General features: G+C 43.7%; 1 protein-coding gene across 3 annotated transcripts in view; it reads right to left on the bottom strand.

The window, feature by feature from the left end:
* Nucleotides 1-25628, bottom strand: part of VSTM2B (V-set and transmembrane domain containing 2B) — a 119935-nt gene extending 94307 nt beyond the window's left edge. Inside the window, exons 1-4 of one of the 3 annotated variants that reach the window (XM_077451421.1) lie at nt 25115-25628; nt 23042-23725; nt 21912-22096; nt 10380-10412 (exon numbers count right to left, since the gene is read on the bottom strand). In XM_077451421.1, the coding sequence (XP_077307547.1) occupies nt 10380-10412; nt 21912-22096; nt 23042-23123 (300 nt within the window). In that variant the 5' untranslated portion in view covers nt 23124-23725; nt 25115-25628. Of the gene's footprint in view, nt 1-10379; nt 10413-21911; nt 22097-23041; nt 23726-23829; nt 23920-24819; nt 24927-25114 lie in introns of those variants that run through there. The other 2 variants (XM_077451437.1, XM_077451429.1) reach the window with 2 other exon arrangements.
* Nucleotides 25629-27533: the final 1905 nt, after the last annotated feature.

Here is a 27533-nt window from a genome sequence, read left to right as displayed (position 1 = left end):
TTTTACTGTTTTTATATAATACAGTATATATATATATATATAAAAAAAAAAAACGGCTGTGCTGTTTCTTTGGCTAAGTGCAAAATGCATTGTGGTCTTGGAATCCTTTGTCATCAATAAAATGCTTATTTGTAAAACGAAAAACATAGAAGTATAAATATATATAATACAGGTACATCTCAAAAAATTTAAATATCATCAAAAAGTAAATAAAATAAAAAAAGTCAATTTATTTCAGTAGTCTAATTCAAAAAGTGAAATTCACATATTATATAAGTTCATTACACACAGTGATATATTTTAAGCATTTTTTCTTTCTTTGTTTTTATGATTATGGCTTACAGCTAGTAAAAACCCTAAATTCAGGATCTCAGAAAAGTCGAATATTACATAATAAGACCAATAAAAAAAAGGATTTTTAATACAGAAATGTCGGCTTACTGAAAAGTATGTCCATGTACAGTATAGTATGCACTCAATACTTGGTCGGGGCTCCTTTTGCATGAATTACTGCATCAATGCAGCGTGGCATGGAGGTGATCGGCCTGTGGCACTGCTGAGGTGTTATGGAAGCCCAGGTTGCTTTGATAGTGTCCTTCAGCTCATCTGCATTGTTGGGTCTGGTGACTCTCTTCTTCCTCTTGACAATACCCCACAGATTCTCTATGGGATTTAGGTCAGACGAGTTTGCTGGCCAATCAAGCTCAATGATACCATGATCATTACACCAGGTATTGGTACTTTTGGCAGTGTGGGCAGGTGCCAAGTCCTGCTGGAAGATGAAATCAGCATCTCCATAAAGCTGGTCAGCAGAGAGAAGCAGAGAGAAGCTCTAGAATTTCCTGGCAGAGGACTTTCCAAATGAAATGCAAAATTTACTTTCATCCGCAAAGAGGATTTTGGACCAACAGTCCAGTCTTTTTTCTCCTTAGCCCAGGTAAGACACTTCTGACATTGTCTCTGGCTCAGGAGTGGCTTGACACACGAAATGCGACAGTTGTAGCCCATGTCCTGGATACGTCTATGTGTGGTGGCTCTTGAAGCACCGACACCAGCCGTAGTCCACTCCTTGTGAATCTCCCCCAAATTCTTGAATGGTCTTTGCTTCACAATACTTTCAAGGCTGCAGTTTTATTCCTGTTCCTTGTGCACCTTTTTTCCACCACACTTTTTCCTTCCACTCAACTTTCCATTGATATGCTTGGATACAGCACCCTGTGAACAGCCATCTTCTTTAGCGATGACCTTTTGTGACTTACCCTCCTTGTGTAGGGTGTCAATGACTGTCTTAGAGTGTGGCACCATGAGTCTACAATATTCAACTTTTTCACAATATTCTAATTTTCTGAGATACAGAATGTTGGGTGTCACTAGCTTTAAGCCATAATCATCAAAATTAAAAGAAAGAAATGCTTGAAATATATCGCTCCGTGTGTAACTAATATATATACTCTATGAGTTTCGCTTTTTAAATTACTGAAATAAATTAACTTTTTGATGATATTCTAATTTTTTGAGATGCACCTGTATATATATATATATATATATATATATATATATATATATATTTATATATTAATTACATATTTGTAAAACAAAGTATATACTGTATATAATAAAAAAAACTACATGAGACAAATAGCATCTGCTGTGCTGTCACTTTGGCTAATGCATAGTACTCTTGGAATCCTTTGTCATCAAATGGTTCTTTGTAAAACAAAGTATATTTATAATTAATACTAATTTGTAAAACAAAGTGTATATTGTATATAACAAAAAAAAACTCCAACATCAGAGAAACTGCATCTGCTGTGGTAATACATAGTGCTCTAGGAATCCTTTGTCTTCAATCAAATGCTTATTTGTAAAACAAAGTATATTTATAATAAATACTCATTTGTAAAACAAAGTATATATAGTATAAAGTATATACTATATATAACAAAAAACTCCAACATCAGAGAAACTGCATCTGCTGTGCTGTCTCTTTGGCTAATGCACAGTGCTCTAGGAATCCTTTGTCATCAAATGCTTATTTGTAAAACAAAGTATATTTATAATTAATATTAATTTGTAAAACAAAGTGTATACTGTATATAACAAAATAAACTCCAACATCAGAGAAACTGCATCTGCTGTGCTGTAACTTTGGCTAATGCACAGTGCTCTAGGAATCCTTTGTCATCAATCAAATGCTTATTTATAATAAATACTCATTTGTAAAACAAAGTATATACTGTATATAACAAAAAAAATATATATGAAAGAAACTGCATCTGCTGTTCTGTCTCTTTGGCTAATGCATAAGACTAGTTTTGGCCAAAATCCATCGGAAAAAAATCAGATGGATTTTGCGGTCGGAATGTCCGAGCGTGTGTATGAGGCATTAGAATCCTTTGTCAACAATATATATATATATTACATATTTGTAAAACAAAGTATATACTGTATATAATTAAAAATAAACCTACATGAGACAAACAGCATCTTTTGTGCTGTCACTTTGGCTAATGCATAGTGCTCTTGGAATCCTTTGTCTTCAATCAAATGCTTATTTGTAAAACAAAGTATATTTATAATAAATACTCATTTGTAAAACAAAGTATATACTGTAATAAAAAATAAAAAAACTACATGAGACAAAGAGCATCTTCCTTGCTGTCGCTTTGGCTAATGCATAGCGCTCTTGGAATCCTTTGTCTTCAATCAAATGCTTATTTTTTAAAACAAAGTATATACTATATATAATAATAAAAAAAACTACATTAAAACAAACTGCATCTGCTGTGCTGTCTGTTTGGCTTATGCATGGTGCTCTTAGAATCCTTTGTCAACAATATTTATTTGTAAAAGAAATAATAATAATATGACTGTTATATAATATGATATTATATTCTATAGATATAATATATCTATATAAATTGTATATATGAAAACAATTAAAAGCGAACAGGCAGTGGTCAGGGCAGAAGGGGTCAGATGTCAGGGGACCTCTCAGCTCCAGAGTTGTCCTTGCACAAAATAATCAAAGCTAAATAAATGTGAAAATGAAGTCTTTAGTACGTAATCCTGAATGTCTGAAGAATATTCCTATCTCTACATAAGCCCAATCTTGGTTCTCTTTAGCCCGCCGTCTCGCGTTCACCTTGAAGGGGACTGAAGGGCAGCGACTGATGAAGGCAGGCAGGAAGGACTGCCTATTTTTAGTCTTCCACCCTCATTCGGAGTCACGCGTCTGAAGCGAGCGCCATGAATAGTCCTGATTTTATTACATTTAAATGTCATTACTGAGCTACCTGCAACACAGATAATCAAATGTGCCCCCGCCACCGCTCTGCGCTGTCACCGGGTCACAGTCATTACCTGCGCCTGCGACTCCGGTGCGCAACCTCTGCACGGCATCTTCCTGCCGCTGATTACAAGAGGGGCCCGCCGTACAATCACCCCACCTCTGTACATCTTTCTAAAGACATTAGACTTGCAGGAATGAAAACACATGGACGCCACCTGAGCAATGGCTGCATTAAAGGGACACTAAATAAAAAAAAGATAATGTTTCATTTAATGTTGGATACGTAAAAATAAAGTCTTCCCTTCAGTCTCCGGCTCCTCTCCTGTACTGAAGTAGCTTCCTCTGATTTCACTGCACACTGTGAGCTTCTCAGAGTGTGCATTAGAAACTGCAGCAAGTCAGAGAGAGCCCCGTCTCACGTCCTGAATGGAGGATGTCTGGCATCATCTAGCTCTTTCTTCCCCAGCCTGACTGTCCCTTTCATTCATTGGATTTCAGTTCTTCTTCTTCTCAGCATCACATGTGGGCATTACAAAGGACAGTTTTCATGCAAATACAGTTTCTAGGAACGCCCACTTCTCCTGACTGACACCCACCTATCAGAAGGCTGCAGGGGGGGGGATTCTCCTACTGCTTATAAAAGCAATCCGGCGGCTAGTTAGCCACTAGAATTGCTTTTACAAGAGAGATGACCGCTGGCCCTAAAAAATGGTAGGAGCTGCAGGCATCATCCTGGTAAAGCACCCGCGGTCCGGCGACGCACCAGTACACCGCTGGTCTGGAAATATTCTGGTGACAACTCAAAAATTTTACAGCATAAAAAAAAACCCACAACCTCCGACAGTGATAAATCCATCGCTGTGTATTAGGAAAGTGGCACCTAGCAGAACCGGTAATAAGTCATGCTTTAGGCCAAATCACCAATTTACTAAACAAATCAGTATGTGTAAAGCGTCCCAATCCAGGTTCTGCTGTGTATCATCCGGTTTTATATATGACATTCGGGATGAAGGGAACACCAGTCCTCTCCCCTTCCAAGGTAATAAATAAATGCAAATCGTCATTAATAATGTATAACCCCCCCAGGAGACAGCTGTGGTGATGATATAACTGGATAGGTTAGCCTGGGGGGGGCGCGGTAATGAAATAATTGCTGAAAGAAACATTGTATCTTAATGTTCCCAGCTGGAAGACATAACAAAGGTCAGTTCTGATCCGAGCGACCTCCAATTCTCTTCAATATTTTATTAAAGAGTCATCAGAGGAAAGCCGGATCCCGAAGGGGGGGCTGTCATTGGTGGAATGGACTTCTTAGATGTGAATGAGATTAGTCTGAAGGATCTCATCAATGTGTGATAATGTGTGTGTATGGATAGCTTATAGTGATCTATGTACACGGGGGAAACCATACTGCCCATAGTGCCCACAGTGCCCATACTGCCCTTTGTGCCCATACGGTTCATACTGCCTATAATGTCCCATACTGCTGATACTGCTATAGTGCCCAATACTGCCCATACTGCTCATATTGCCCATACTTCCCATGCTGCTCATACTGCTCATAGTGCCCAATACTGCCCATACTGCTCATATTGCCTATTACTTCCCATTCTGCTCATAGTGCCTCATATTGCCCATACTTCCCATGCTGTTCATACTGCCAAATACTGCCCATAGTGCCCACACTGCCACTAGTGCCCACGCTGCCTATACTGACCAATTATTTAGACAGGGTTTGTTTAGTCATGATGCTCAATGGCGGAGCCTTGCTGAACCAAATCCATCTATCTCCTATCTCTCTATCTTTCTAATTATCTATCTAATTAATTATCTATCAATCCATCTCTCTCTTCAATTATCTATAAATCTCTTCAATTATCCATCTATCTGACTATTTTTCTAATTATCTATCTATCTATCTATCTATCTATCTATCTATCTATCTATCTATCTATCTATCTATCTATCTATCTATCTATCTATCTATCTATCTCTCTACCTCTCTACCTCTCTACCTCTCTACCTCTCCCACTATCTTTCTAATTAATTATCTTTCTAATTATCTAACCAATTCATAAATTATCTATCTCTCCAATTATCTATCTATCTAATTAAACTTTCTAATTATCAAGCTAATCCATTAATTATCTATCTATCCATCAATCTCTCCAATTATCTATCTATCACCTATCTCTCTGACTATCTTTCTAATTATCTAATTAATTAATTTTCTCTCTATCCATCAATCTCTCCAATTATCTATCTATCCGGCTACCTTTATAATTAATTATCTATCTATCTATCAAAATATCAACTATCTCTCCGGCCATCTTTCTAATTATCTATCTATCTATCTATCTTTCTAATTATCTATCTATCTATCTATCTATCTATCTATCTATCTATCTATCTATCTATCTATCTATCTATCTATCTATCTATCTATCTTTCTAATTATCCATCTATCTATCTATCTATCTTTCTAATTATCCATCTATCTATCTATCTATCTTTCTAATTATCCATCTATCTATCTATCTATCTTTCTAATTATCCATCTATCTATCTATCTATCTTTCTAATTATCCATCTATCTATCTATCTATCTTTCTAATTATCCATCTATCTATCTTTCTAATTATCCATCTATCTATCTTTCTAATTATCCATCTATCTATATCTCTAATTATCTATCTATCTATCTATCTATCTATCTATCTATCTATCTATCTATCTATCTATCTATCTATCTTTCTAATTATCCATCTATCTATCTATCTTTCTAATTATCCATCTATCTATCTATCTTTCTAATTATCCATCTATCTATCTTTCTAATTATCCATCTATCTATCTATCTTTCTAATTATCCATCTATCTATCTATCTTTCTAATTATCCATCTATCTATCTATCTATCTATCTATCTATCTATCTATCTATCTATCTATCTATCTATCTATCTATCTATCTATCTATCTATCTATCTCTCCAATTATCTATCTATCTAATTAAATTTTCTAATTATCTAGCTAATCCATTAATTATCTATCTATCCACCAATCTCTTCAATTATCTATCTATCACCTATGTCTCTGACTATCTTTCTAATTATCTAATTAATTAATTTTCTCTCTATCCATCAATCGCTCCAATTATCCATCTATCTATCTGACTACTTTTATAATTAATTATCTATCTTTCTAAATATTAGCTATTTCTCAGACTATCTTTATAACTATCTATCCATCAATCTCTCCAATTATCCATCTATCTATCTAAATATCAACTATCTCTCTGGCTATCTTTCTATCTATCTATCTATATATCTATCTATCTATCTATCCATCCATCTCCAAATTCCTCCATGAAGTAACATTTTTATAATGGGTGTATCCCCAATGCTGTGATATTGATGATATGGCACAGAGCTCAGCATGTGTTTGGGATTGATTGTTGCAGGGTCTATTATCCTCCTAAAACACCCCAATTTATACTATCCAAAAATATCTATATCTACAGTACATAGCAGGTGCTCTTAAAAAAAGAAATAAATAAATAAGTACTGCCCTGAAAGAGTCCTTGCTCCGTACCATAGATCAGGAGGGACTCAGAAAGTGTTGAAGTCAGAGACATTAAGGCCGGGTTCACACCTCCGGCGGATGCGGCTCGCAGCAGGGGGTCCGGTGCGCCCCTGTTCTCCATTTCAGTCACCAATCAGGACCAATTTTTGAATTCAGCCCTGAAACGGAGCCAAAGACGCACAGCGTTCCTGTACAAGCCGCTCCTCAGCCGCAATGGAAATATGTGAAGCGGCTCCATAGAGAGTCGGTCACAATCTCCTGACATGCGAATTGAATGCGGGGAAAACCATCATAGGTGTGATCCCAGCCTTAGGCAATCAGCATTTTCAGAAGCAAAACAACAATAACAATCTAACGCAAGACAGGACCTCACAATGACATTATAAGCCTACATAAGTCAATTGCTGTCACAATATACTGCAACTGTATCATTTTTTTTAGAAAAGTTCCCGCCTTTCATCATTAAAAGCCGTCCTTGCGCTCCCATCATGCATGAGATGGTGTCATCAGTCTGCTGCAGGCAGCATTTCCTCAGTCTCCTCTCCTCCCGGTGATCAAACTATACATTGTACTTTGTAGCAAACCACAAAGTGAGAGGCTGCAGCAGGGGCTTATCCGCATCAGACATTTGTGAACACCAAGAGCTACACAGGCACCAGAATTTATTAGGACTGTGTAGTTTCTGCAACAAAGAAAAAAACAGCCTCTTTAGCATGGAGATGAAAGCCAGAGAAGGAAGTATAAGTTGTAATGCAGCTGAACGGCCTGCCAGACACGCTTCTTGCATTCACCTGCACTGTCTGTTCCGCCTTCAGGATGAAAACGGCCTTTTTCTCCTTTTCTTGTTTTATTGCTCAACAATCTCCAGCCAAAAAAAAAAGGAAAAATTCATCGGAGCGCAGAGATCCTTCATTTCACACATGAGGAAGATGGACTGAAGGATTTATGGTGAGTCCCGGTGTTTTATTACCGCTCTGTCCATTGCAGCAAGAACGTTCACTGCAATATTGCAACACACACAGGAGCTGCCTCCAACCTGCGCACAGCCCGGCTATAAATCGACACTAACCGCATTTCCCCACCAGACAATGCCAGCTCGATTAAAGGGTCAGTCCACCCAAAATTGTTATTGCACTGCTGAGGGGTAAAGGCCATTTCCTTTTATCTCTCAGTTCCCAGGTCTGTACACCTGCTGTGTCCATTATGAGGGGTTCCCACCATCCCTGTGCTGAGTTCCCGGGTCTGTACACCTGCTGTTCCCATTATGAGGGGTTCCCACCATCCCTGTGCTGAGTTCCTGGGTCTGTACACCCGCTGTGCCCATTATGAGGGGTTCCCACCATCCCTGTGCTGAGTTCCCGGGTCTGTACACCTGCTGTTCCCATTATGAGGGGTTCCCGCCATCCCTGTGCTGAGTTCCTAGGTCTGTACACCTGCTGTGTCCATTATGAGGGGTTCCCACCATCCCTGTGCTGAGTTCCCGGGTCTGTACACCTGCTGTTCCCATTATGAGGGGTTCCCGCCATCCTTGTGCTGAGTTCCTGGGTCTGTACACTCGCTGTGCCCATTATGAGGAGTTCCCACCATCCATATGCCAAGTTTCGATCTCTGCACATATGCTGTGCCCATTATGAGGGGTTCCCACCATCCTTGTGCTGAGTTCCCAGGTCTGTACGCCTGCTGTTCCCATTATGAGGGGTTCCCGCCAGCCTTGTGCTGAGTTCCTGGGTCTGCACACCTGCTATGTCCATTATGAGGGGTTCCCACCATCCCTGTGCTGAGTTCCCTGGTCTGTACACCTGCTGTGTCCATTATGAGGGGTTCCCACCATCCCTGTGCTGAGTTCCTGGGTCTGTACACCTGCTATATCCATTATGAGTGGTTCCCACCATCCTTGTGCTGAGCTCCCAGGTCTATACACCTGCTGTGCCCATTATGAGGGGTCCCAACCATCCTTGTGCTGAGCTTCCAGGTCTATACACCTGCTGTGCCCATTATGAGGGGTTCCCACCATCCCTGTGCTGAGTTCCTGGGTCTGTACACCTGCTATGTCCATTATGAGTGGTTCCCACCATCCTTGTTCTGAGTTCCCAGGTCTGTACACCTGCTGTGCCCATTATGAGGGGTTCCCACCATCGCTGTGCTGAGTTCCTGGGTCTGTACACCTGCTATGTCCATTATGAGTGGTTCCCACCATCCTTGTTCTGAGTTCCCAGGTCTGTACACCTGCTGTGCCCATTATGAGTGGTTCCCACCATCCCTGTGCTAAGTTCCCGGGTCTGTACACCTGCTGTGCCCATTATGAGGGGTTCCCACCATCGCTGTGCTGAGTTCCTGGTTCTGTACATCTGCTATGTCCATTATGAGTGGTTCCCACCATCCTTGTGCTGAGTTCCCAGGTCTGTACACCTGCTGTGCCCATTATGAGGGGTTCCCGCCATCCTTGTGCCAATTTACGATCTCTGCACACCTGTTGTGCCCATTATAAGGTGTTCCCACCATCCCTACATTTGATTCCTGGGTTTTTACACATTCGAAGTCCACTATGAGGGACTTCCACCATCCCTGAGCTGAGTTTCCAGATCTGCAAACCTGTTGTGGCCATTGTGATGGGCTCCCACAGTCCCTGCTGCCAGATATGTACACCTACTAAGTCTAATATGAGGGGCCCTCATCATCCTCATGCTGAGCTGAATGCCCAGGTCTTCACACTTAATGTGCCTATTATGAAGGGCTCCCATTATCCCTGCAGTGGTCCCACCATCCTTCAGGTCAATACACCTGCTGCGCCCATTATGAGGGATTCCCACCATCCCGGCATCCCAGTACATATAGCAACACTGTGATCACTTTAAAGATGAATTTCAGGTATGGTTGTTGTTGCCTATCTACACTTGCCCACCTTGGACCGATGTAAGGATACATATTACATACCCGCCGGATCACTGTGGAAGCGAAGCATCACTGTAGTTGCTGTTACTACAGTGACTTGGCAGGCCCCAAACTTGACCAATGTAACTACACAAGAAAAGTCATACCTGAAATTCAGCTTTAACCATCCAATCACAGGCAAGTAAATATCCTGCCGAAATCAAAACAAGTATAAAGAATAACTTGGCTATTTTTAAAGCCCTACTGATTATCTTCAAATGCTCAGGGCTGCCATTGATGTCCAACCTACACGAGACACCCCCCACCCCTTCCCCATAGCATTAAATATAGGCTCTTTCTTTTATTGTCAACCATTGTGCTGAGATTGCCTTTGGCAGGCCTAGAAGGTCAAAGGGCCTTTTAACCACTTGAGCAGCCGAACCACTTCCCAAGCCGCCATTGGCTGTCCCCACTCGAGTCGTGGCATAAAAGCCTTTTATAGCAGCAGAGCTGTCAACTGCACCATAGGAGATGATCACACACACCTTTATCATGGCGAGCTGCACCGCATAGCATTAGACACGTTCTGAAATGGGTTTTTGGTAAACAAAAAAGATTTGGAGAAGGACTTACGCTAATTTTTGTCCCATCCCTATTCGTGATGATCTGTAAAGAAGAGAGGAAAGGAAGATTATTATGGTTTTAGTGCTGAGGTCTTTAACCATTTTGCTGCCAGAGCCGTTTTTTTCCATTTTTTATTTTTTGCACATATTTAAAAAAACATTTTTTAGGCCTGAAGATTGCATAAACCACCAAACATGATATATTTCCTAAAAGCAGACACCCTAGAGAATAACATAATGGTCATTCCGATTTTTTTTTTTTTCGTTTGACATTGTCATGCAATATTACCGCAAAGGTCTAGGAAATGCAAAATGTTAGTTAAAAAATGCACTGAAGTTAATTTTAGGGCACACAAATGCAATAAGTGACAAAAATTTTGGGAAAATATATAAGACGAAGTTGCACCAAGGAATAATTTAAAAAAAAACCCACGTGTCAAACCTTAAATTTGTGTGAAATGGAGACAAACTAATCAGTACCCTATATTTTCTATAGGCGACACTTTAAAAGCCCCCTATAGGTCATCAATTTAGCATTACTGAGTGAAGGGGTTTTAAAGGTACTCCAGGTACATGACAGACCAGCCAATGGTTAATACTGCAGACTAACTCTAAAAGACCCTGAACGTCTCCTCTATGCTCCACTGAATGTAATGCAAGGCAGACTGTGTTGCAATACATTCTTACCTGGCCGTACTGGCCAGTGAAACTGACAGGGGAACACGGAAGTGACGTTTTACATGCCACTTCCAGGTCAGCAACAAGAAGGGGAGGAGAGCTCAGCTCCACTCCCCTCTACCTGGTGGCACTCGCTATATCGGTCCCACACACAGGCAAGCGGAGCCCGGTGTTCTGGCAGATAGTGTCCTGCCATCATATAGTGTCCGCCCCGTACTGCGCATGCGCAGTACGGGGCAGAAGAAGCTTCGGAAAATCTCCGAAGATGAACGGCGCCTGCGCCATGAGTGGAGGTGGTAGCCCCACCATCCAAGCGGACATAGGGTTGGGAAGATTAGAGGGCCCCTCACGGGCGAGCTTTGCTCGCTGCGATTCGGGCTCGGCCTCGCTGTGCTCGGTTCTTTTATACTCCTACTCTGTGTCCACTTGGATGGTGGGGATAGAACCTGGACTGACGGCGCAGGCGCCGTTCATCCTTGGCTATTTTCGGAATCTGTCTGTGCTGTGTACTGCGCATGCGCAGTACACAGCGGACACTATCCGATGGGGGACCTTATATGATAGGACACCGGGATACATAGCGGGGGGGGGGGGTGTTACCAGGCGGTATGAAAGCAATCCGATACATAGCGCGGGGGGGCGTTACCAGGGGGTATGAAAGCAATCCGTGGCCACTGGAGGTGCCGGACTGCATTCATCTGACAGGCAGCAGTGTGGCAGCGTAAAGGTTAATGTAGGTAATTTGTAATTTGTGGGCCTGCCACTAATAAAGATCTACAAGCTCCAACAAGGGGATTAGGCAACTAGTTTCCTAGGTGTCTGTAGAGGTTCTCATTTATCCATGTCATGGTACATCTGGTGGTAGGTGGTCACATTCAGCTGGACCTGTTCTGTAATGTTGAAGAGGTTTCATAGCTTCTCCAAGCCACTTCTTCTTAGAACTAAAAAATGGTTTGGAGAAGATATGAAATGTCTTCAACGTTACTGAACAAGTCCAAAAGTGCCCTGGACAAGATAGGAAACGTCTTCAACAATACTGAACAAGTCCAGAAGTGGCTTGAACAAGATAAGAAACATCTTTAACATCATTGAACAAGTTCAGAAGTGGCTTGGACAAGATACAAAACGTTTTCAATATTACTGAACAAGTCCAGAAGGGGTTTGGACAAGATACGAAACGTCTTCAACATTACAGAACAATTCCAGAATTGACTTGGACAAGATAGGAAACATCTTCAGCATTACTGAACAAGTCCAATAGTGGCTTGGACAAGACAGGAAACATCTTTAACATTACTGAACAAGTCCAGAAGTGACTTGGACAAGACAGGAAACGTCTTCAGCATTACTGAACAAGTCTAGAAGTGGCTTGGACAAGATATGAAGCATCTTCACCATTACTGAACAAGTCCACCTGAATGTGACTAACTACCACTAGATAGCTTCTCAGGTGCATATTAGCAGTTGGTCTATGCCTATCATGATGACATTAACTAATCATAGTTCTTGCAGTGCTAGAACAGAAAGTTCCATCATGCCCATACCAACCAAATGCAGTTTGGCAGGATATGATGAGATCTGTGCACTTCAACTGGCCATGATGGGTTTATTAAACCTTGACGGGATGTTTCAAGACCATGGTAGGACATGTAGATCTCAGGTTGCCCAGTGTGTGTCCTGAAAGCTTCTGAAAAGCCACAAGCTTCATAAAGTCCAAGTCAACCATATGCTTGTGTTTTTTATTAGCCGAGTCTACAGTTTGTCTATTTTTTCAGGTCTGTGCCGCAAGGAGGAGCTACAAATCGTAGTAGGCTCATCCCAAGCAGCTATTCAGAACACTGGAGCGTATGGTTCCTCAAGACTTGTAATAGTTTATTAGAACATGTAATCCCGAAAACGTCAAGTCCATTCTAAAATGGTTACTTTTCATCTGGTATCCTATGTATAGTGTTTGCCCGTTCTGCATCCTTGTTATATCTAGAGCAGCCTTTCTCAACCGTTTGAACGCAGAGAATCCTTGAAAAAATGTTCCGGTCTCAGGGAACCCCTGCTCAAAATGACTATATCTACAATTCATAATACATTAGTGTGATGTTCAGTGGAAAGAATGCTCCTTACATTGGTAGACAATGGGAAGAAGTACCCCCTTACAGATAGCTAAAACAATCAATGGGCTCAGTGTGATCTTATCTGAGATGCAGAAATTGCGTATTGCTTAAGGAACCCCTAGAACCCTCTGGAGGAACCCTAGGGTTCAACGAAACCCTGGTTGAGAAACACTGATCTAGAGAATTACTAGTTTTCAGTTTCTGGTGAATAAGGCAAGCCAAGGTTATTGTTCTTCAACAGTTGTAGGACCACACTAGGACATGCATCTTGCAGTTGCCAGGTAATAAAAATTCTCAGGAAGCCCAACTTAAATCTGAGACTAAACCGCGAGACAAACAGCTAAATACACAGATGAAATGCTGGAGCTCTTTTATCTGACAAAGGATTTGTATTTCTGCCCTTCCATTGTTGAGCTTTACACAGCTCTGCCACACAGTACAGTCTTGACTGGCAGGGAAGAAGATCTGATGTTTCTCTGCTACAGTTCACTAACACTTACAGGCAGTGGCGGCCGGTGCTCCATTTTTTTGTGGGGGGGGGGGTTGGGGAGCGGCGGCAAACAAACCGCCCCCCCCCCCCCGTCGCTCGCCCGTGATAAGGCCTATGGTGTGGTATGATCTCAGTCCCTACCAGTACATACCGGTATAGAAGGTAGAAGGTACAGCTCGGGAGAGACAGCGGGGTCGTTTTTCTCCTGCTCCTAGGCAGTCGGAGCAGCCTCAGTTCAGTGTCTGTCCGGTTGTTGGGGGATGGGGGCGTTGCTGGGCTCGGTTCCCTGGAAGAAGGGATGGGTAGGGAAGTATTTGCACCGCGGTGCTGTATCAAGCGGGTCCCCGGGCTCCCAACTCCGGAGGATCCCCCCGCAGGAGAAGCACACGGGTCCCCAGTGCCCAGAAAGAAGAAGCCGGTTCGGGCCAGTTGATGGGGGGGAGGGGGGTGGACGGACGGACCGAGGACCAGACCAGTCATCAGAGCAGAGGAACGGAGGAAATTTTGAAGACCAGACAGTCGCTTCTCCTTCTGTCCAATCGGATCTTAAGACCCGGTTCCTGATTGGCCGGAAGCAGGAAGACAATAGCGAATCTTTATTTGCTATTGTGACACAAGTGGGAGGACTCGGGCCGCAGTGCTCTGCTCCCCGAGCCCACCCTTTTTGAAGCCAATTAGAGCCTCAGGCTTTAATCATGTGCTTCTAAAAAAAATAAAAAAATGTAAATCCACGCGTCCGGCTCCCTGCATGTAGATTAGGGGCTGGCACATGGAGATTAGGGGGCGGCGCCCCTGCGCCCCTAATAGATTGTCCGCCACTGCTTACAGGTCTTGTCCCTCTTTCAGATTGTGACTGGACAGTAAAAGGAGAAACAGCAGATTTATGAGTTCATCTTTTTCACTCTGCTCTCTCCTCCCATCAGCATGTTTCTTGCTAACACATGAGCACCGCAGCATGACTCACTGCTCCTAGTGCTGCTTATGCTTCTTCCAGTCTAAACTCCTTTGTGGAGGGACTGCAATGGGCTGATACAAAGTCAAATTGAAGCAAATAGGCTTGTTTCACATAGTTGGCAGGTCTGAAAATCAATTTTTTCAATCTGGAGGGGGATCTTATGTTGAAATACCATGCTGCAACCACCATAGCCATGGGTGGCACGTGGTTGTGGCATGGTCCCATTAGATTGCTTTTCAAATCAAGGTTTAGAACAGGTGTGACCACCATTGCAACCACAATAGCTGTGGTTGGCACTTGGTTGTGGCCTGGTTCCATTGGATTGTTTTTCAGTTTGCGGTTTAGAACTGGTGTAAGGGCATTCGGGGGGCAATACTGCTGCCACCTTGAATGCCTGTTTTTCGATCCAGAGGGTGATTTTACATTGAAATACTATGCTGTAACCACCATAGCTGTGGTTGACATGTGGTTGTGTCATGGTCCCAATAAATCCCTTTTCAGATCGTGGTTTAGAATTGGTGTGAGGGCATTTAGAGGGCAACACCTCCTTGAATGCCTGTGTTTTGATCCAGAGGGGGATTTTACATTTAACTACCATACTGCAACCACCATAGCCATGGTTAGCATGTAGTTGTGGCATGGTCCCTTTTGGATTGCTTTTCAGATTGCGATTTAGAACTGGTGAGAGGGCATTCAAGGGGGGGGGGGAATACTGCCACCTCCTTGAATGCCCGTCTTTCGATCCAGAGGGGGAATTTTATTTTGATATACTGTGCCGCTACCACCAAAGCTATGGTTGGCACGTGGTTGTGGCATGGTCCCATTGGATCACTTTTTATTTTGCCATTTAGAACTTGTGAGAGGGCATTTAGGAGGGCAATACTGCCACCTCCATGAATTCCCATCTTTCGATCCAAAAGGGGGGATTCTACAATGAAAGACCATGCCGCAACCACCATATCCATGGTTGACATGGTCCCATTGACTTTAATGGACACATTTGGCAGATATATTACCTGCCCAAAGCAACAAGGTGAATTCAAACAAGCATGACGGGAAGATGCCAGTCTGAACTGCCCCATTCTGCATTTAAGGTATACAAAAGATGTGAGTGACGCCACCGTGGGGCAAACACCAGTTTTTTTTCTACCAAAGTCCTCTGCCTATGTGAACTTAGCCTTACACTGCATGCTCTGGATAATGTAATAATGACTATAGAGCTGTGTTAAATTGTATCGCCTGCATCCACCTGGAGTTCAGCTTTAACCAGCGGATTGCTTTTCAGATCAAGGTTTAGAAACTGATGTGACCACCATTGCAACCACCATAGCCGTGGTTGGCACGTGGTTGTGGCATGTTCCCACTGGATTGCTTTTCAGATTGCGGTTTAGAACTGGTGTAAGGGCATTCAGGGGGGAATACTGCTGCCTCCTTGAATGCCTGTTTTTCAATCCGGAAGGGGGATTTACATTGAAATACTATGCCGTAACCACCATAGCTGTGGTTTGCACGTCGTTGTTCCATGATCCCATTGGATCGCTTTTTAGATCGCAGTTTGGAACTGGTGTGAGGGCATTTAGAGGGCAATACTGATACCTCCTTGAATGCCTGTGTTTTGATCCAGAGGGGGATTTTACATTTACCTACCATGCTGCAACCACCATAGCCATGGTTGGCATGTATTTGTGGCATGGTCCCTTTCGATTGATTTTCAGATCGCAGTTTATTATTATTATTATTATACATGTTTTATATAGCGCCAACAGTTTACGTAGCGCTTGGTTTAGAACTGATGAGAAGGTATTCGGGGGGGGGGGGGGGGGAATACTGGCTCCTCCATAAATGCCCATCTTTTGATCCAGAGGGGGGATTTTACATTGAAATACTGTGTCGCTACCACCATAGCTGTTGTTGGCACGTGATTGTTCCATGATCCCATTGGATCGCTTTTTAGATCGCAGTTTGGAACTGGTGTTATGGCATTTAGAGGGCAATACTGATACCTCCTTGAATGCCTGTGTTTTGATCCAGAGGGGGATTTTACATTTACCTACCAAGCTGCAACCACCATAGCCATGGTTGGCATGTATTTGTGGCATGGTCCCTTTCGATTGCTTTTCAGATCGCGGTTTATTATTATTATTATACATGTTTTATATAGCGCCAACAGTTTACGTAGCGCTTGGTTTAGAACTGATGAGAAGGTATTCAGGGGGGGGGATACTGCCATTTAGAACTGGTGATAGGGCATTTAAGAGGGCAATACTGCCACCTCCATGAATGCCCATCTTTCCATCCAAAAGGGGGGGATTCTACAAAGAAAGACCATGCCATTTAGAAATGTTCAACTGGTGATAGGGCATTTAAGGGGGCAATACTGCCAACTCCATGAATGACCATCTTTCAATCCAAAAGGGGGGGATTTTACAATGAAATACCAGGCCGCAACCACCATAGCCATGGTTGTCATGGTCCCATTGTCTTTAATGGACAAATTTGGCGGATATATTACCTGCCCAAAGCAACAAGGTGAATTCAAATGAGCATGGCGTGAAGATGCCAGTCTGAACTGGCCTATTCGGCAGTTAAGGTATACAACAGTTGTGAGTGACGCCACCGTGATGGTAAACACCAGTTTTTTTTTTTACCACGGCTCTCTGCCTATGCGAACTTGCTCTGAATGATGCAATAATGACTATAGAGCTGTGTTTAATTGTATCGCCTGGAGTTCAGCTTTAACCAGCGGCTTGGACTTATAGTGCTTTGTAGTCACCGGCCACAGAGCGCTATAACAAGGCTGCCCAGTGTCAGAGCGGGACAGGAAACGAGACATGTATGTCAAGCCTATGGCGTGCCTCAAGAAAGCCTCAAACACATAAATTGGCCAACTTGTCATAACAGTAATCACCATATTGAAAGAGCGAATGGAGCTCCGCATTCCACGGGGTGCGCGCCTGCCAGAGAGGTGTTTACACATACAAGTAGCGGGAATAAATATCAGCGCACAGCCGCACCGTCTTCAAGCCGTCCGCCCACACAGCTCAAAAAATTGTATATGAGTTTGTTCTCCAAGAGGGAAAAGTGCTTCGCCTTTTCCCTGATATAGTCCTCGGATTCCACCCATCCTGAGCACAGCGCCTGGTAGAGGAGAGGGGCAGACGTTGGCTCGGACTCACGCTAGGCTCTCCTAATAAAGATTGCGATTGTGTGGGTGACAAAGACGCAGAGAAATAAGAGCGTCAATAGAGCACCGGAGAGCTGGAAGATTCTACCGCGCTGGAGAAAACGTGGAATGTGCTGACAGGATGTGGAGATGCGTGAATGAGAATAATAAAAAAAAAATAAAAAATAACGGCAAGAGCTTACAATCTACAAGGGAGGAAAGAAATGTGAATGAATGCCTGAGAAAACCATTGAAGGACATAGAGAGAGAGAGAGAGAGAGAAGCGGAGGGAGTGAGCTGGAGAGCAAATGGGAGAGGGGAGAGAGAGATGTGGAGGAGATGAGAGGGATGGAGGGGATGGAGGGGAGAGGACCAAAGAGAAATAAGTGAAGGAGAGAAGAGATATAGAGGAGATGGTGGAGATGAGAGGGATGGAGGGGATGGAGGGGAGAGGACCAAAGAGAAATAAGTGAAGGAGAGAAGAGACATAGAGGAGATGGTGGAGATGAGAGGGATGGAGGGGATGGAGGGGGAGAGAGCGAAAGAGAAATAAGGGTAGGAGAGAAGAGACATAGAGGAAAGGAGAAGGATGGAGGGGGAGAATGAAAGAGAAAAGAGGGGAAAAGGAGAAGGGAGGAAGAGAGATACAGAGGGGATAGAGGAGATGAGAGGGATGGAGAAGGTGGAGGAGATGAGAGGGATGGAGAAGGTGGAGGAGAGAGAATTAAATAGAAATAATGGAAAGAGAGGAGGAGAGACATAGAAGAAAAGAGAGGGATTGGGGGGGGAGAAATAGAAAAGGGAGAAGTAGGGAGAGAAATATGGTGGAGATGGAGGAGATAAGAGGGATGGAGGAGATGAGAGGAGATGGAGGGGAGAGAGAGAGAAAGAGAAATGAGAGACACAGAGGAGAGACACAGAGGAGATGAGAGGGATGGAGGGGAGAGAACGAAAGAAATGAAAGGGAAAAGAGGGGAAAAGGAGAAAGAGGGCGAGAGACAGAGAGGGGATGGAGGAGAGGGCAGAATGATAAAGAAATAATGGAAGGAGAGGAGGAGAGACATAGAGAAAAAGGAGAAGGAGGGAGAGATGCATGGAGATGAGAGGGGTGAAGGAGATGGGGGAGATAGGAGGGATGGAAAAGTTGAATGGGGGAGAACGAAATAGAAAAGGGAGAAGAGAGAGGAGTAGGGATATAGAAGAGATGAGGGGAGATGGAAAAGAAGAAAAGAGAGAAGAGGATAGGTGAGAAAGCAGGGAGAAAGACAGAGGAGAAATAATGAATGAGGAGTGGGATGAGGAGGGGGATGGGGGGGGGGTGTAATAAAAGAGGGAAGAAGGAGTGGGAGGGATAGAGACATAGGGGAAATGAGAAGGATGAAGGAAAAGGGGAAAAAATTTTATTAGAGGGAGGGGGACATAGAGGAGAAATGGAGGGGAGAGAATGAAAGAAAAAAGAGGGAAGAAATAGAGAGAGGGAGAGACATGGAGGAGAAGAGAGGGATGGAGGGGTGAGAATGAAAGAATAGAGAAGGAAGAACAAGAAAGAAGGAAGAAGAGGGAGGGAGAGACATGGAGGAGATGGAGGGGGGGGGGGGGGGAGCGAAAGATTGAAGAAGGAGAGGTAAGGAGGGAGAAACATAGAGAAGAACAGAGGGATGGAGGGAGGAGAATGAAAGAGTAAAGAGGGGAGAAGGAAAGGGAAGGAGAGAGACATAAGAGAGGGACAGAGGGGATAGAGAGAAAGAGGGGAGAAGGGGGGAGAGAGACATGGAGGAGAAGAGAGGGATGGAGGGAGGAGAATGAAAGAGGGGAGAATGAAAGGGAGGGAGAGGGACAGAGTAGATAAGAGGGAGACTAAGCATAGACACAGGAAGGGGGATAGATGGAAATGAAAGGGAGAGAGTGGAAGGGTGTGAGAGAAAAAGAGAAGCCTAGTGGAGAAGAGAGGGATGGAGGAGGAGGGGAGGGGGGAAGAAACAGAAAATAGGGAGTAGGAAAGGAAGATAAGGAGAGGGGTTTACAGAGATAGGGTGGAAAAGAGATAAGTAGAGGGGGGGGGGGCATAAAAAAAAAGAAGGGGGTCAAGGAGGACAGATGAGAGACAAATTGTGTGTGTTGAGGGGTAAGAAGATGGGGGTGATGGGGTGAGGGGGGTGATGGGGGGGGGGGATTATAATGAGGGGCAGAAACAGAAGAAGAGGGAGACGGGGAGGGCAGACAGGAAACGTAGAAGCAGCAGGGAAGGAAGAATGAAGAGGCAGTGAGAAGATTTGTGGCTGTGCCCGTGGTATGACAGAGATGGATCAGAATGTTCATTAGGAGTGAGGAAGCCTGGGGAACATATTTCAAACTTCATATTAACATGTATATTAATTAGTCCATTCACTCTCTCCTGGCAAGATAATGTTCAGAGGATTATTATGGAACTGACAGGCCACCACTATATTCCAAGAATAACACCGAACAATCATGTAATGTGTAATATAGCAATAGGTGTAGTAGGCATGATTTTATATATATATATATATATATATATATATATATATATATATATATATATATTTATATATATTCAGCAGCAGCTGCTGAAATCACTTGGCCAGCTGATCCTTCTGGGAAGAGGAGCCAAATTACATAAACTTGAATTATTGCTGTGGCGGAGTACTGTCCCGTATTAAAAAGGGGTCAATTGACTTCCATCTCCAAAATAGCAAATTGTCCATTTACAGCGAAGGGAAGCTCAGCGGAGCGACTCATCCTGTGCGATGGATTTTGTTAGCCGGGGGGGGGGCAGAGGAAAGCCGTCGTGCTCATGCGGCTGCCCTGCCTGGCATCCATTGAGCTCAGTAATCCTACTTGTCAATATCTATTTACTTCTATTTAAATAGCTAATTGTAAAACTGGGAGGCTGGCCTGGGGAAGTGTGGGGGGGAAGAATTTCTGGAATTGAGTTAGATTTTAGGAATGGAGGGGGGGGGGGGGTATAGAGGACATACAATGAGTATTCTTATTTAACTTAAGATCAACATGTAACATGCTGAAACCCCCACCAGCCACCCAACCAACCAACCAACCAGTCACAATTAGCTTCTCAGCGATCCAACATTCTAATTGGTTGCCCTAGCTCACTCTGCGCATCACATTACCATTCCTGTTTGCCTGATCCAGCTAATGTGAACTATTATTTATATTTATTTCAGGTACTTATACAGCACCGTCAATTTATGCATCGCTTTAGATATACATTGTACATTCACATGAATGAAAACTCAAATCTGATTGGTTGCTGAGGGATACTGCATTCTATTGGTTTTTGGACACAAATCTTCTATCAAGGTAAAGCAATATCCAAAATTGCCTATAGCAGCCAATCAACAATTAGCTTCTCGGCTCTAACTGACAAAGGCTGAAATCCCATTGGCTGCTCTGGGATTACAGCCTTTGGTACATCATTATAGCTCTTTGCATGGTCTGAACTGCCATTTCTAGGGGGGGCTTTAAGGCAACCCTGGCCCCTCCTTTCCAGGAGGACTAAAATATTTTGATTGTGATTACTGTTGCCCACCACTATTTGTGTTATAGCCCATGGCAGCCAAACAACAATTTGTATTGTGGCCCTATTTGGTGAAAGCTGTAATCCCATTGGCTGATCTGGGATTGCTTTCTTTGGTACATCACCACTAATCCTTGCATGGTCCATAGGGAGGATTTAATGAAACCTCCTCCCTCCACTCCAGGAAGGACCAAAATTGTTTGATGGCTGTTACAAGGCAGTATTCAAAATTTGCGATTTGCCCATAGCCACCAATCAACAATCAGCTTTGTGGTCCTAACTGGCGAAAGCTGAAACCCTACTGGCTTGTGGTTTACAGTCTTTGGCACATCACCACTGCTCTTTACACGGCCTTATTAGAGCCTCAATTTATGGGCAGATTTCATGCAACCCCCTCCATTCTGGGAGGACTAAAACCTTTTGATTGTGCCCTGATGTCTGCTGGTGACTCATTGCTAAGTTTGAACTCAATTCCTATTGGCTGTGTGCAACAGTGGCCACGAGCGGGCCCGGTAGAATGCAGGGGCGCCTGTCAATCAAGCATCTCACTGTACATGGCATAACGTTGCATGGTACACACAGTAATCATTACCTTGCTTCTGCTCCCGGGGGCGGTCATAGCTAGTTCCAAGGTTGTCTCCCTGGTCACCTCTCTGATGTACCACCATTGGATCTCCAAAGAAAAGGACGTGGATCCGCTGGCCCGAAAAGCACAAGGCATCTCTATATCCTCTCCCTCCCTCACTGTCACATCTTTGGGGACTTCAGTAAACGTCGCTGAGAGTGGGAGATAGAATTACATGGTGGTGGTTAACAGCACAGATTAATAGACAAGATTAGACCGCTCTGCCTTAATCTGATCAGGTTTTACCCCTGGGTCTGCAGCGTTTTGGTAAAATTAGACTCTAGTGGATTAAAAAAAAAAAAAAAAAAAAGTCAAGAAATAATATGTGTGTAGCATCCCACTCCACTGGTCTACAGAAGACAATATTCCTGCCTAAGATAGGAGCAACAACCCCTTCTTAATTCTAAGACCCCAAGAAAGTCCTGAAATCGGGTTCCCCCCATTCCAACTGCTGCCAGCCTGCCATAGGGGATCTCATTTCAAAACCACTTTTTAGAGCAAAAAAAGTCTCCATTGGAAGCCACATACCACTATGAAGGTGCCTCCACCAACATGGTCCTTACTCTCTCGTTCATATAGGCACATTGCACCAATTTCTTTTTTAAACACACCACTCTAAGTATACAATCCCCCGTCTGTATGTGCAGGCAAGCACTAAACGCCGATATATCCCAAAAAACTGTGCTTGTCTGCCTAAGGAACCTCCCTTCGAATCCCAAATATTCTACCAGTACCCACCTCTCTCCTTCTCCATCTATCATCTTTGGAATATAACTCAATGCTCAATTGCTCATGTATACATTTCAAGCAGATTTTTTACCGCACGCTTCCTGTGCAGATGCTATATTGTTCTCTACGTTGCTCAAAACTCTCATTTGAAATTCTAATTTTTTTTTTATTTTTTTTTTCCTTCCTAATGCAAAGTCAGAGAGATTTAAATCTGCACCTGTAATGCAGAATGCCCCTAAAAATGCTGCAGGACCCGACAAAGGAACAGGGGAAATCTGGTAAATGGGGGGGGGAAAGGTTTACATCAGAACAGACTGGCTGGAACGTCTTGTAAGGTCTATATTAGACAACGTAGTGTTGGTACTTACCGTGTGCACTAAATAGAAGAGGGGAATTCAGCATCAAGTAACAAAGCGCACTAAATAAACCTTGTTTTTCCATCTCATACATGTCAGTTTATGGCAAAAAAAAAAAAAAAAAGAAGAGCAAAAAAGACGAATTTTACAGGTGAATTCCAACGAGCCAGCTAGGAGAATTTCAATCCCATGGTCAAGGTAGAGAAAACGCAGAAGGTGCAGATAGAGGTAAAGGTAGTATTTCCCCCCCCCCTTCCTTTATGAAATTCAGATCACCCCCAATGTGATCCCTTTTTTTTTTTTTTAAGCAAAAACCAGTTATAACATCCACATTGAAGCTGTAGGGGTCTCCTTCTAGATCAGCTTGGGATCCCAGACCCAATCCTAAAATCGCCAAAATTTCTACAATATATATATATATATATTTTTGTTTTGCTATCCAAAAGCCATAAGGACAAGACGCACCATCGAAAACCCCATTTCAAGATTGAGCCTTGCAGTACAGAAGACCTACTGAGTCAACAAGCGGGCTTCATGTCACTCCACATCAGTGAATCAGTCGATCTCTTGCTGTTTTTTTTTTTTTTTTTGACCAGGATCTTTCCTTGTAGAAGAAGAGGTGATTTTTTTTGGTTTATCCGATATACCCTTCTACACCTTCTCCTGCTTGGGTCCCGAGCGAGAAAATGGGCAGATCTGAAATCAAACCAAGATATTTTTTTTTTTTTTATGTTTTTTTTTTTTTTCAATCCACAAAAAAATAAATATATATATATAAATCCACAAAAAAGACGATCAACCTAAAGAAACGACATCAGGATTTCATCCGGCTTGGAAAAGATAGATCTCCCCCCCCCCCCCTCTCCCCCTACCAACCGATGATCTACAAGTCATTGGGGCTTCTTTTTTTTTTTTTTTAAATAATCAAAGTGAGCTTAAAAAACGAGCCTCCACTTTACGAGCCAACAAAAAAAAAGAAACGGCAATAAAAAAAAAAAATGCTCATCTGTGCCCAGTTCATGTGTCTTCTCGGTTCCCCCCCCACTTCACTGGGAGAAGGAGGAGGGGGGAGGGATTGAGAGGGCACGTATGTTTAACCCTTGCAGGGCCAGACTTTAACAAGATCCCCACCATCCACCTCTTGGTTTGAAGATGGTATAACGCAGGTCAATCTACAACCCCTCTCTCTTTTTTAAAAGGGGGGGGGGCAATATAGAGACTATTGTGCAAGCCTTTAGTAGCTGCCATGGGGGCTCCTCTCCTAAATCAATACACAGGGGTTGAATACATTTGAGGCAACCATAGGGGAGGGGGGGGGGGAATTATTATTTGTTATTGAGTCTACGAAACCCAACTATTGGCTTTGTCGGGAGGCAACAAAAGCACATCGCCCTGCGAGCAAGTGCGTGCCATTTAAAAAAAGTGATTGCACCTAAACAAAAATCATTGGCTCGTTGAGCTTAACCCTTTGATAAGGGGAGGGAGAGGAGTGTGGGTGGGGGGGGGGGTTTCTTACCAAAGCAAAAGCCCCTCTTAAAAAAAAAATTTAATAATGAGATGTAACATAAATAAGCTCCTCTCTTTACATTCTAGCTGAATTATGCAAGTGCAAAGCTGCGACAGTAAATCCTACATGATTTTTTAATTTTTTTTTGGGGGGGGGGGGGGTGCTTTTATTGCACAAGCAACCTGTATGCTGCCCATATCCTAAGTTGCAAAATAAGGCAGCGAGCAAAAAAAAAAAAAAATGAAATAATAGTAATAGGCGAAAGTTCTACATGGTAACCTACCTGTACGAATAATACAGGTGATAATTAGGTCCCAGCCTGGTGGCAGTGGAATAATGAAGTTGGGAAGGGGGGTCTACTCGTCATATTGCAAAGGCTATGACTTCATTTCTGCAACCCCCCCCCCCCCCCCATTAGCCTGCTGCACTGAATTGGGGGGCTTGAAGGAGAGATTTTCTGCAGCCTGCTCAAGCCATAAGGAAAGGATAAGGAAAGATTGTGGATGGAGGATTTTTTTTGGGGGGGGGGGCAGGTACCCCTAGAAGTGTGTCAGCAGCAGACAGAAGAGATTGCTCACCTTTCAGCTCTGCCATGCAGTCTGAAGATAGACCAGGATTGCATTGGTGTCTGCGAGAGAGGAGAGGCTCCAAGATTTGCAGGGGACGACAGGAGCCGGGGCTAGCATCCTTCCAGGTCCAGTCTGCTGGCAGGGCTGCTTTTATTTGTTCTATTTCAGGAAGATGGTGGCTTGCAGTCGCAGCTTCCCTCCTTTCTGCAAAGTTAGCAGTCAGCGCTGTAGCCAGCTTTCCCCTCTACACCCCTCCCCTGCCCTATGCAGTGAGATGGAACAGGCTTGCTGGATGGCGCTGGAGCCAGCAGTAATGGGGGGGTAAGGGGGGGGGGGAGATAGCAGATCAACCTGTTCCTCTGAAGAGTTTACATGTCCTGATCATTAAACTCAATACAAAAAGGCCTTCCTACATGGGGTGTCCCCCCCACCCTCGCTTCTTATCCCTGGATTTGGATTTTGGGTTCCTCGGTGGATGCAGAGTCACAGAGAGGATGCTACAGACAGCACAGCAGATGCTGATGCTGGAGGAGGATGCAGGCAGAGTCTTTCTGTGGCAGATAGGGGGCGCACTGCTACCAAGAATTCACAGGCTGGCTTCGCTGCTGGAATCAAGAGGCAAGGTTGCCAACATGTTAAAATAATCAGGGCCGTTGCTGCAAAGCTGAGATCGTCTGCTTGGGCTAGTCACTTCTTGCATCATCACACGGGGCTCTGTAAGCTGCAATCCCAAAACGGCATTCATCACAAAGCTGGAATCGGAAAAAATGCGACCATTAATAAAAAGGACCAGGGCTGCTTTTGCATGCCTATCGGTGCGGAGACAGGGTCATAGGTGTGCACAGTTTATTGCATTAGGGTTAAGGTTGCCACCTCCTCCCTTTAAAACTGAACACATATGAATTACACAGGTTCGGTGGCTGATTAAGGTGGGAATTAAACTCACTTGGTGCCTTATCTGCATTAAATTAGCCTCAGAACCTGTGTTCATGTGTTCAGGTTTAAAGGGATGAGGTGGCAACTCAAATTAGGGTGTGCACCCCAAAGCTCAAACAAATATGCTTGTGTGTATATACTGACAGTGTAACTAGGGCAGAGATTGATGTCAGTAGGGGAGTGGATGGCGTCAGTAGTTTTTATTTGTATTATTTTATTTTGTATTATTATTTTATAATTTTATTTCATTATTTTTTTAATTTTAGGAACCCCATAGGAACCCCATTAGGGGGTTTTCTGTAATATCAGGGGTCCAAACAGGGGGAATCTGTGCCACGTGGGGCGATTAGGGGTGCCTGGCACACCCTGTGCACCCAGGCACACCCTGTGCACATGCCTATGGAAAGAGTCATTTAGCATTCAAGGTGAAAAAAGTGCCCCCCCCCCCCCAAATGAGCTGCAAACTACAGAGGACTCTGTAAACTGCACTCCCATCACTTCATTATCCACTCAATTGGATCAGTAATGTGACCCTAAAGCACTCTGAATTGTACCAGGGCTGCTTTTGCATGCCTACGAGTGCAGGGACAAGGTCCTTTAGCATCCAAGGTAAAAAAAAGGCCAAGGTTCCCCCATACATGAACTGTAAACTACAGTGGATTCTGTACCAGGGCTGCTTTGGCATGCCTACAAGTGCAGGGACAAGGTCCTTTAGCACCAAAGACGATAAAGGCCAAAGTGACCCCCCAAATGCCCCCCCCCCTCCCCACAATGAGCTGCAAACTACAGAGGACTCTGTATACTGACTCCCATCACTTCATTATCCACTCAATTGGATCAGTAACATGTGACTCTAAAGTACACCAAATTATACCAAGGCTGCTTTTGCATGCCTACCAGTGCAGGGACAAGGTCCTTTGGCACCCAAGGTAAAAAGGCTAAAGTGCCCCCCTACACGAACTGCAAACTACAGAGCATTCTGTATCAGGGCTGCTTTGGCATGCTTACCAGTACAAGGACAAGGTTCTTTAGCAACCAAGGCGAAAAAGACCAAACCCCCCCCAATGAGCTGCAAACCAGAGGGGAGTAAGGACCAGGTACTTTGGAACCCCCCCCCCCCCCCAGTAGCGGGCTGTTAAGGAGTGGGATGGGAAGCCGGCCGCTGCGTTCTTAACAACTTATGAGTCATCAACTTTCAAAGGGCTACCCTACTGACAGCTGAATGAGAAAAAAAACATTGCTGGCAATAGAAAAAAGTGAAAAAAAAACAGCATGGCCTCCCCCCAATCCATACTAGGTCCTTTGGGTCTGGTATGAATTTTAAGGGGAACTCCACATCAAAATAAAAAAAATGGCGCACGGTCCCCCCTTAAAATCCATACCAAACCCTTATTCGAACATGCAGCCTGACAGGAATAGAGGGGGAGGGGCGAGCGAGCCTCCAATCCTCTCCTGAACCATACCAGGACACATTCCTTGAACATGGGGGGGG

Source organism: Lithobates pipiens, unplaced genomic scaffold (genome assembly GCF_037356315.1).
Source record: "Lithobates pipiens isolate NorthernLeopardFrog02 unplaced genomic scaffold, aLitPip1_a1.2 Scaffold_10, whole genome shotgun sequence".
NCBI lineage: Eukaryota > Metazoa > Chordata > Amphibia > Anura > Ranidae > Lithobates > Lithobates pipiens.
The sequence above is the reverse complement of the archived record's forward strand: the minus strand, read 5'-3'. Positions and strand labels throughout refer to the sequence as shown.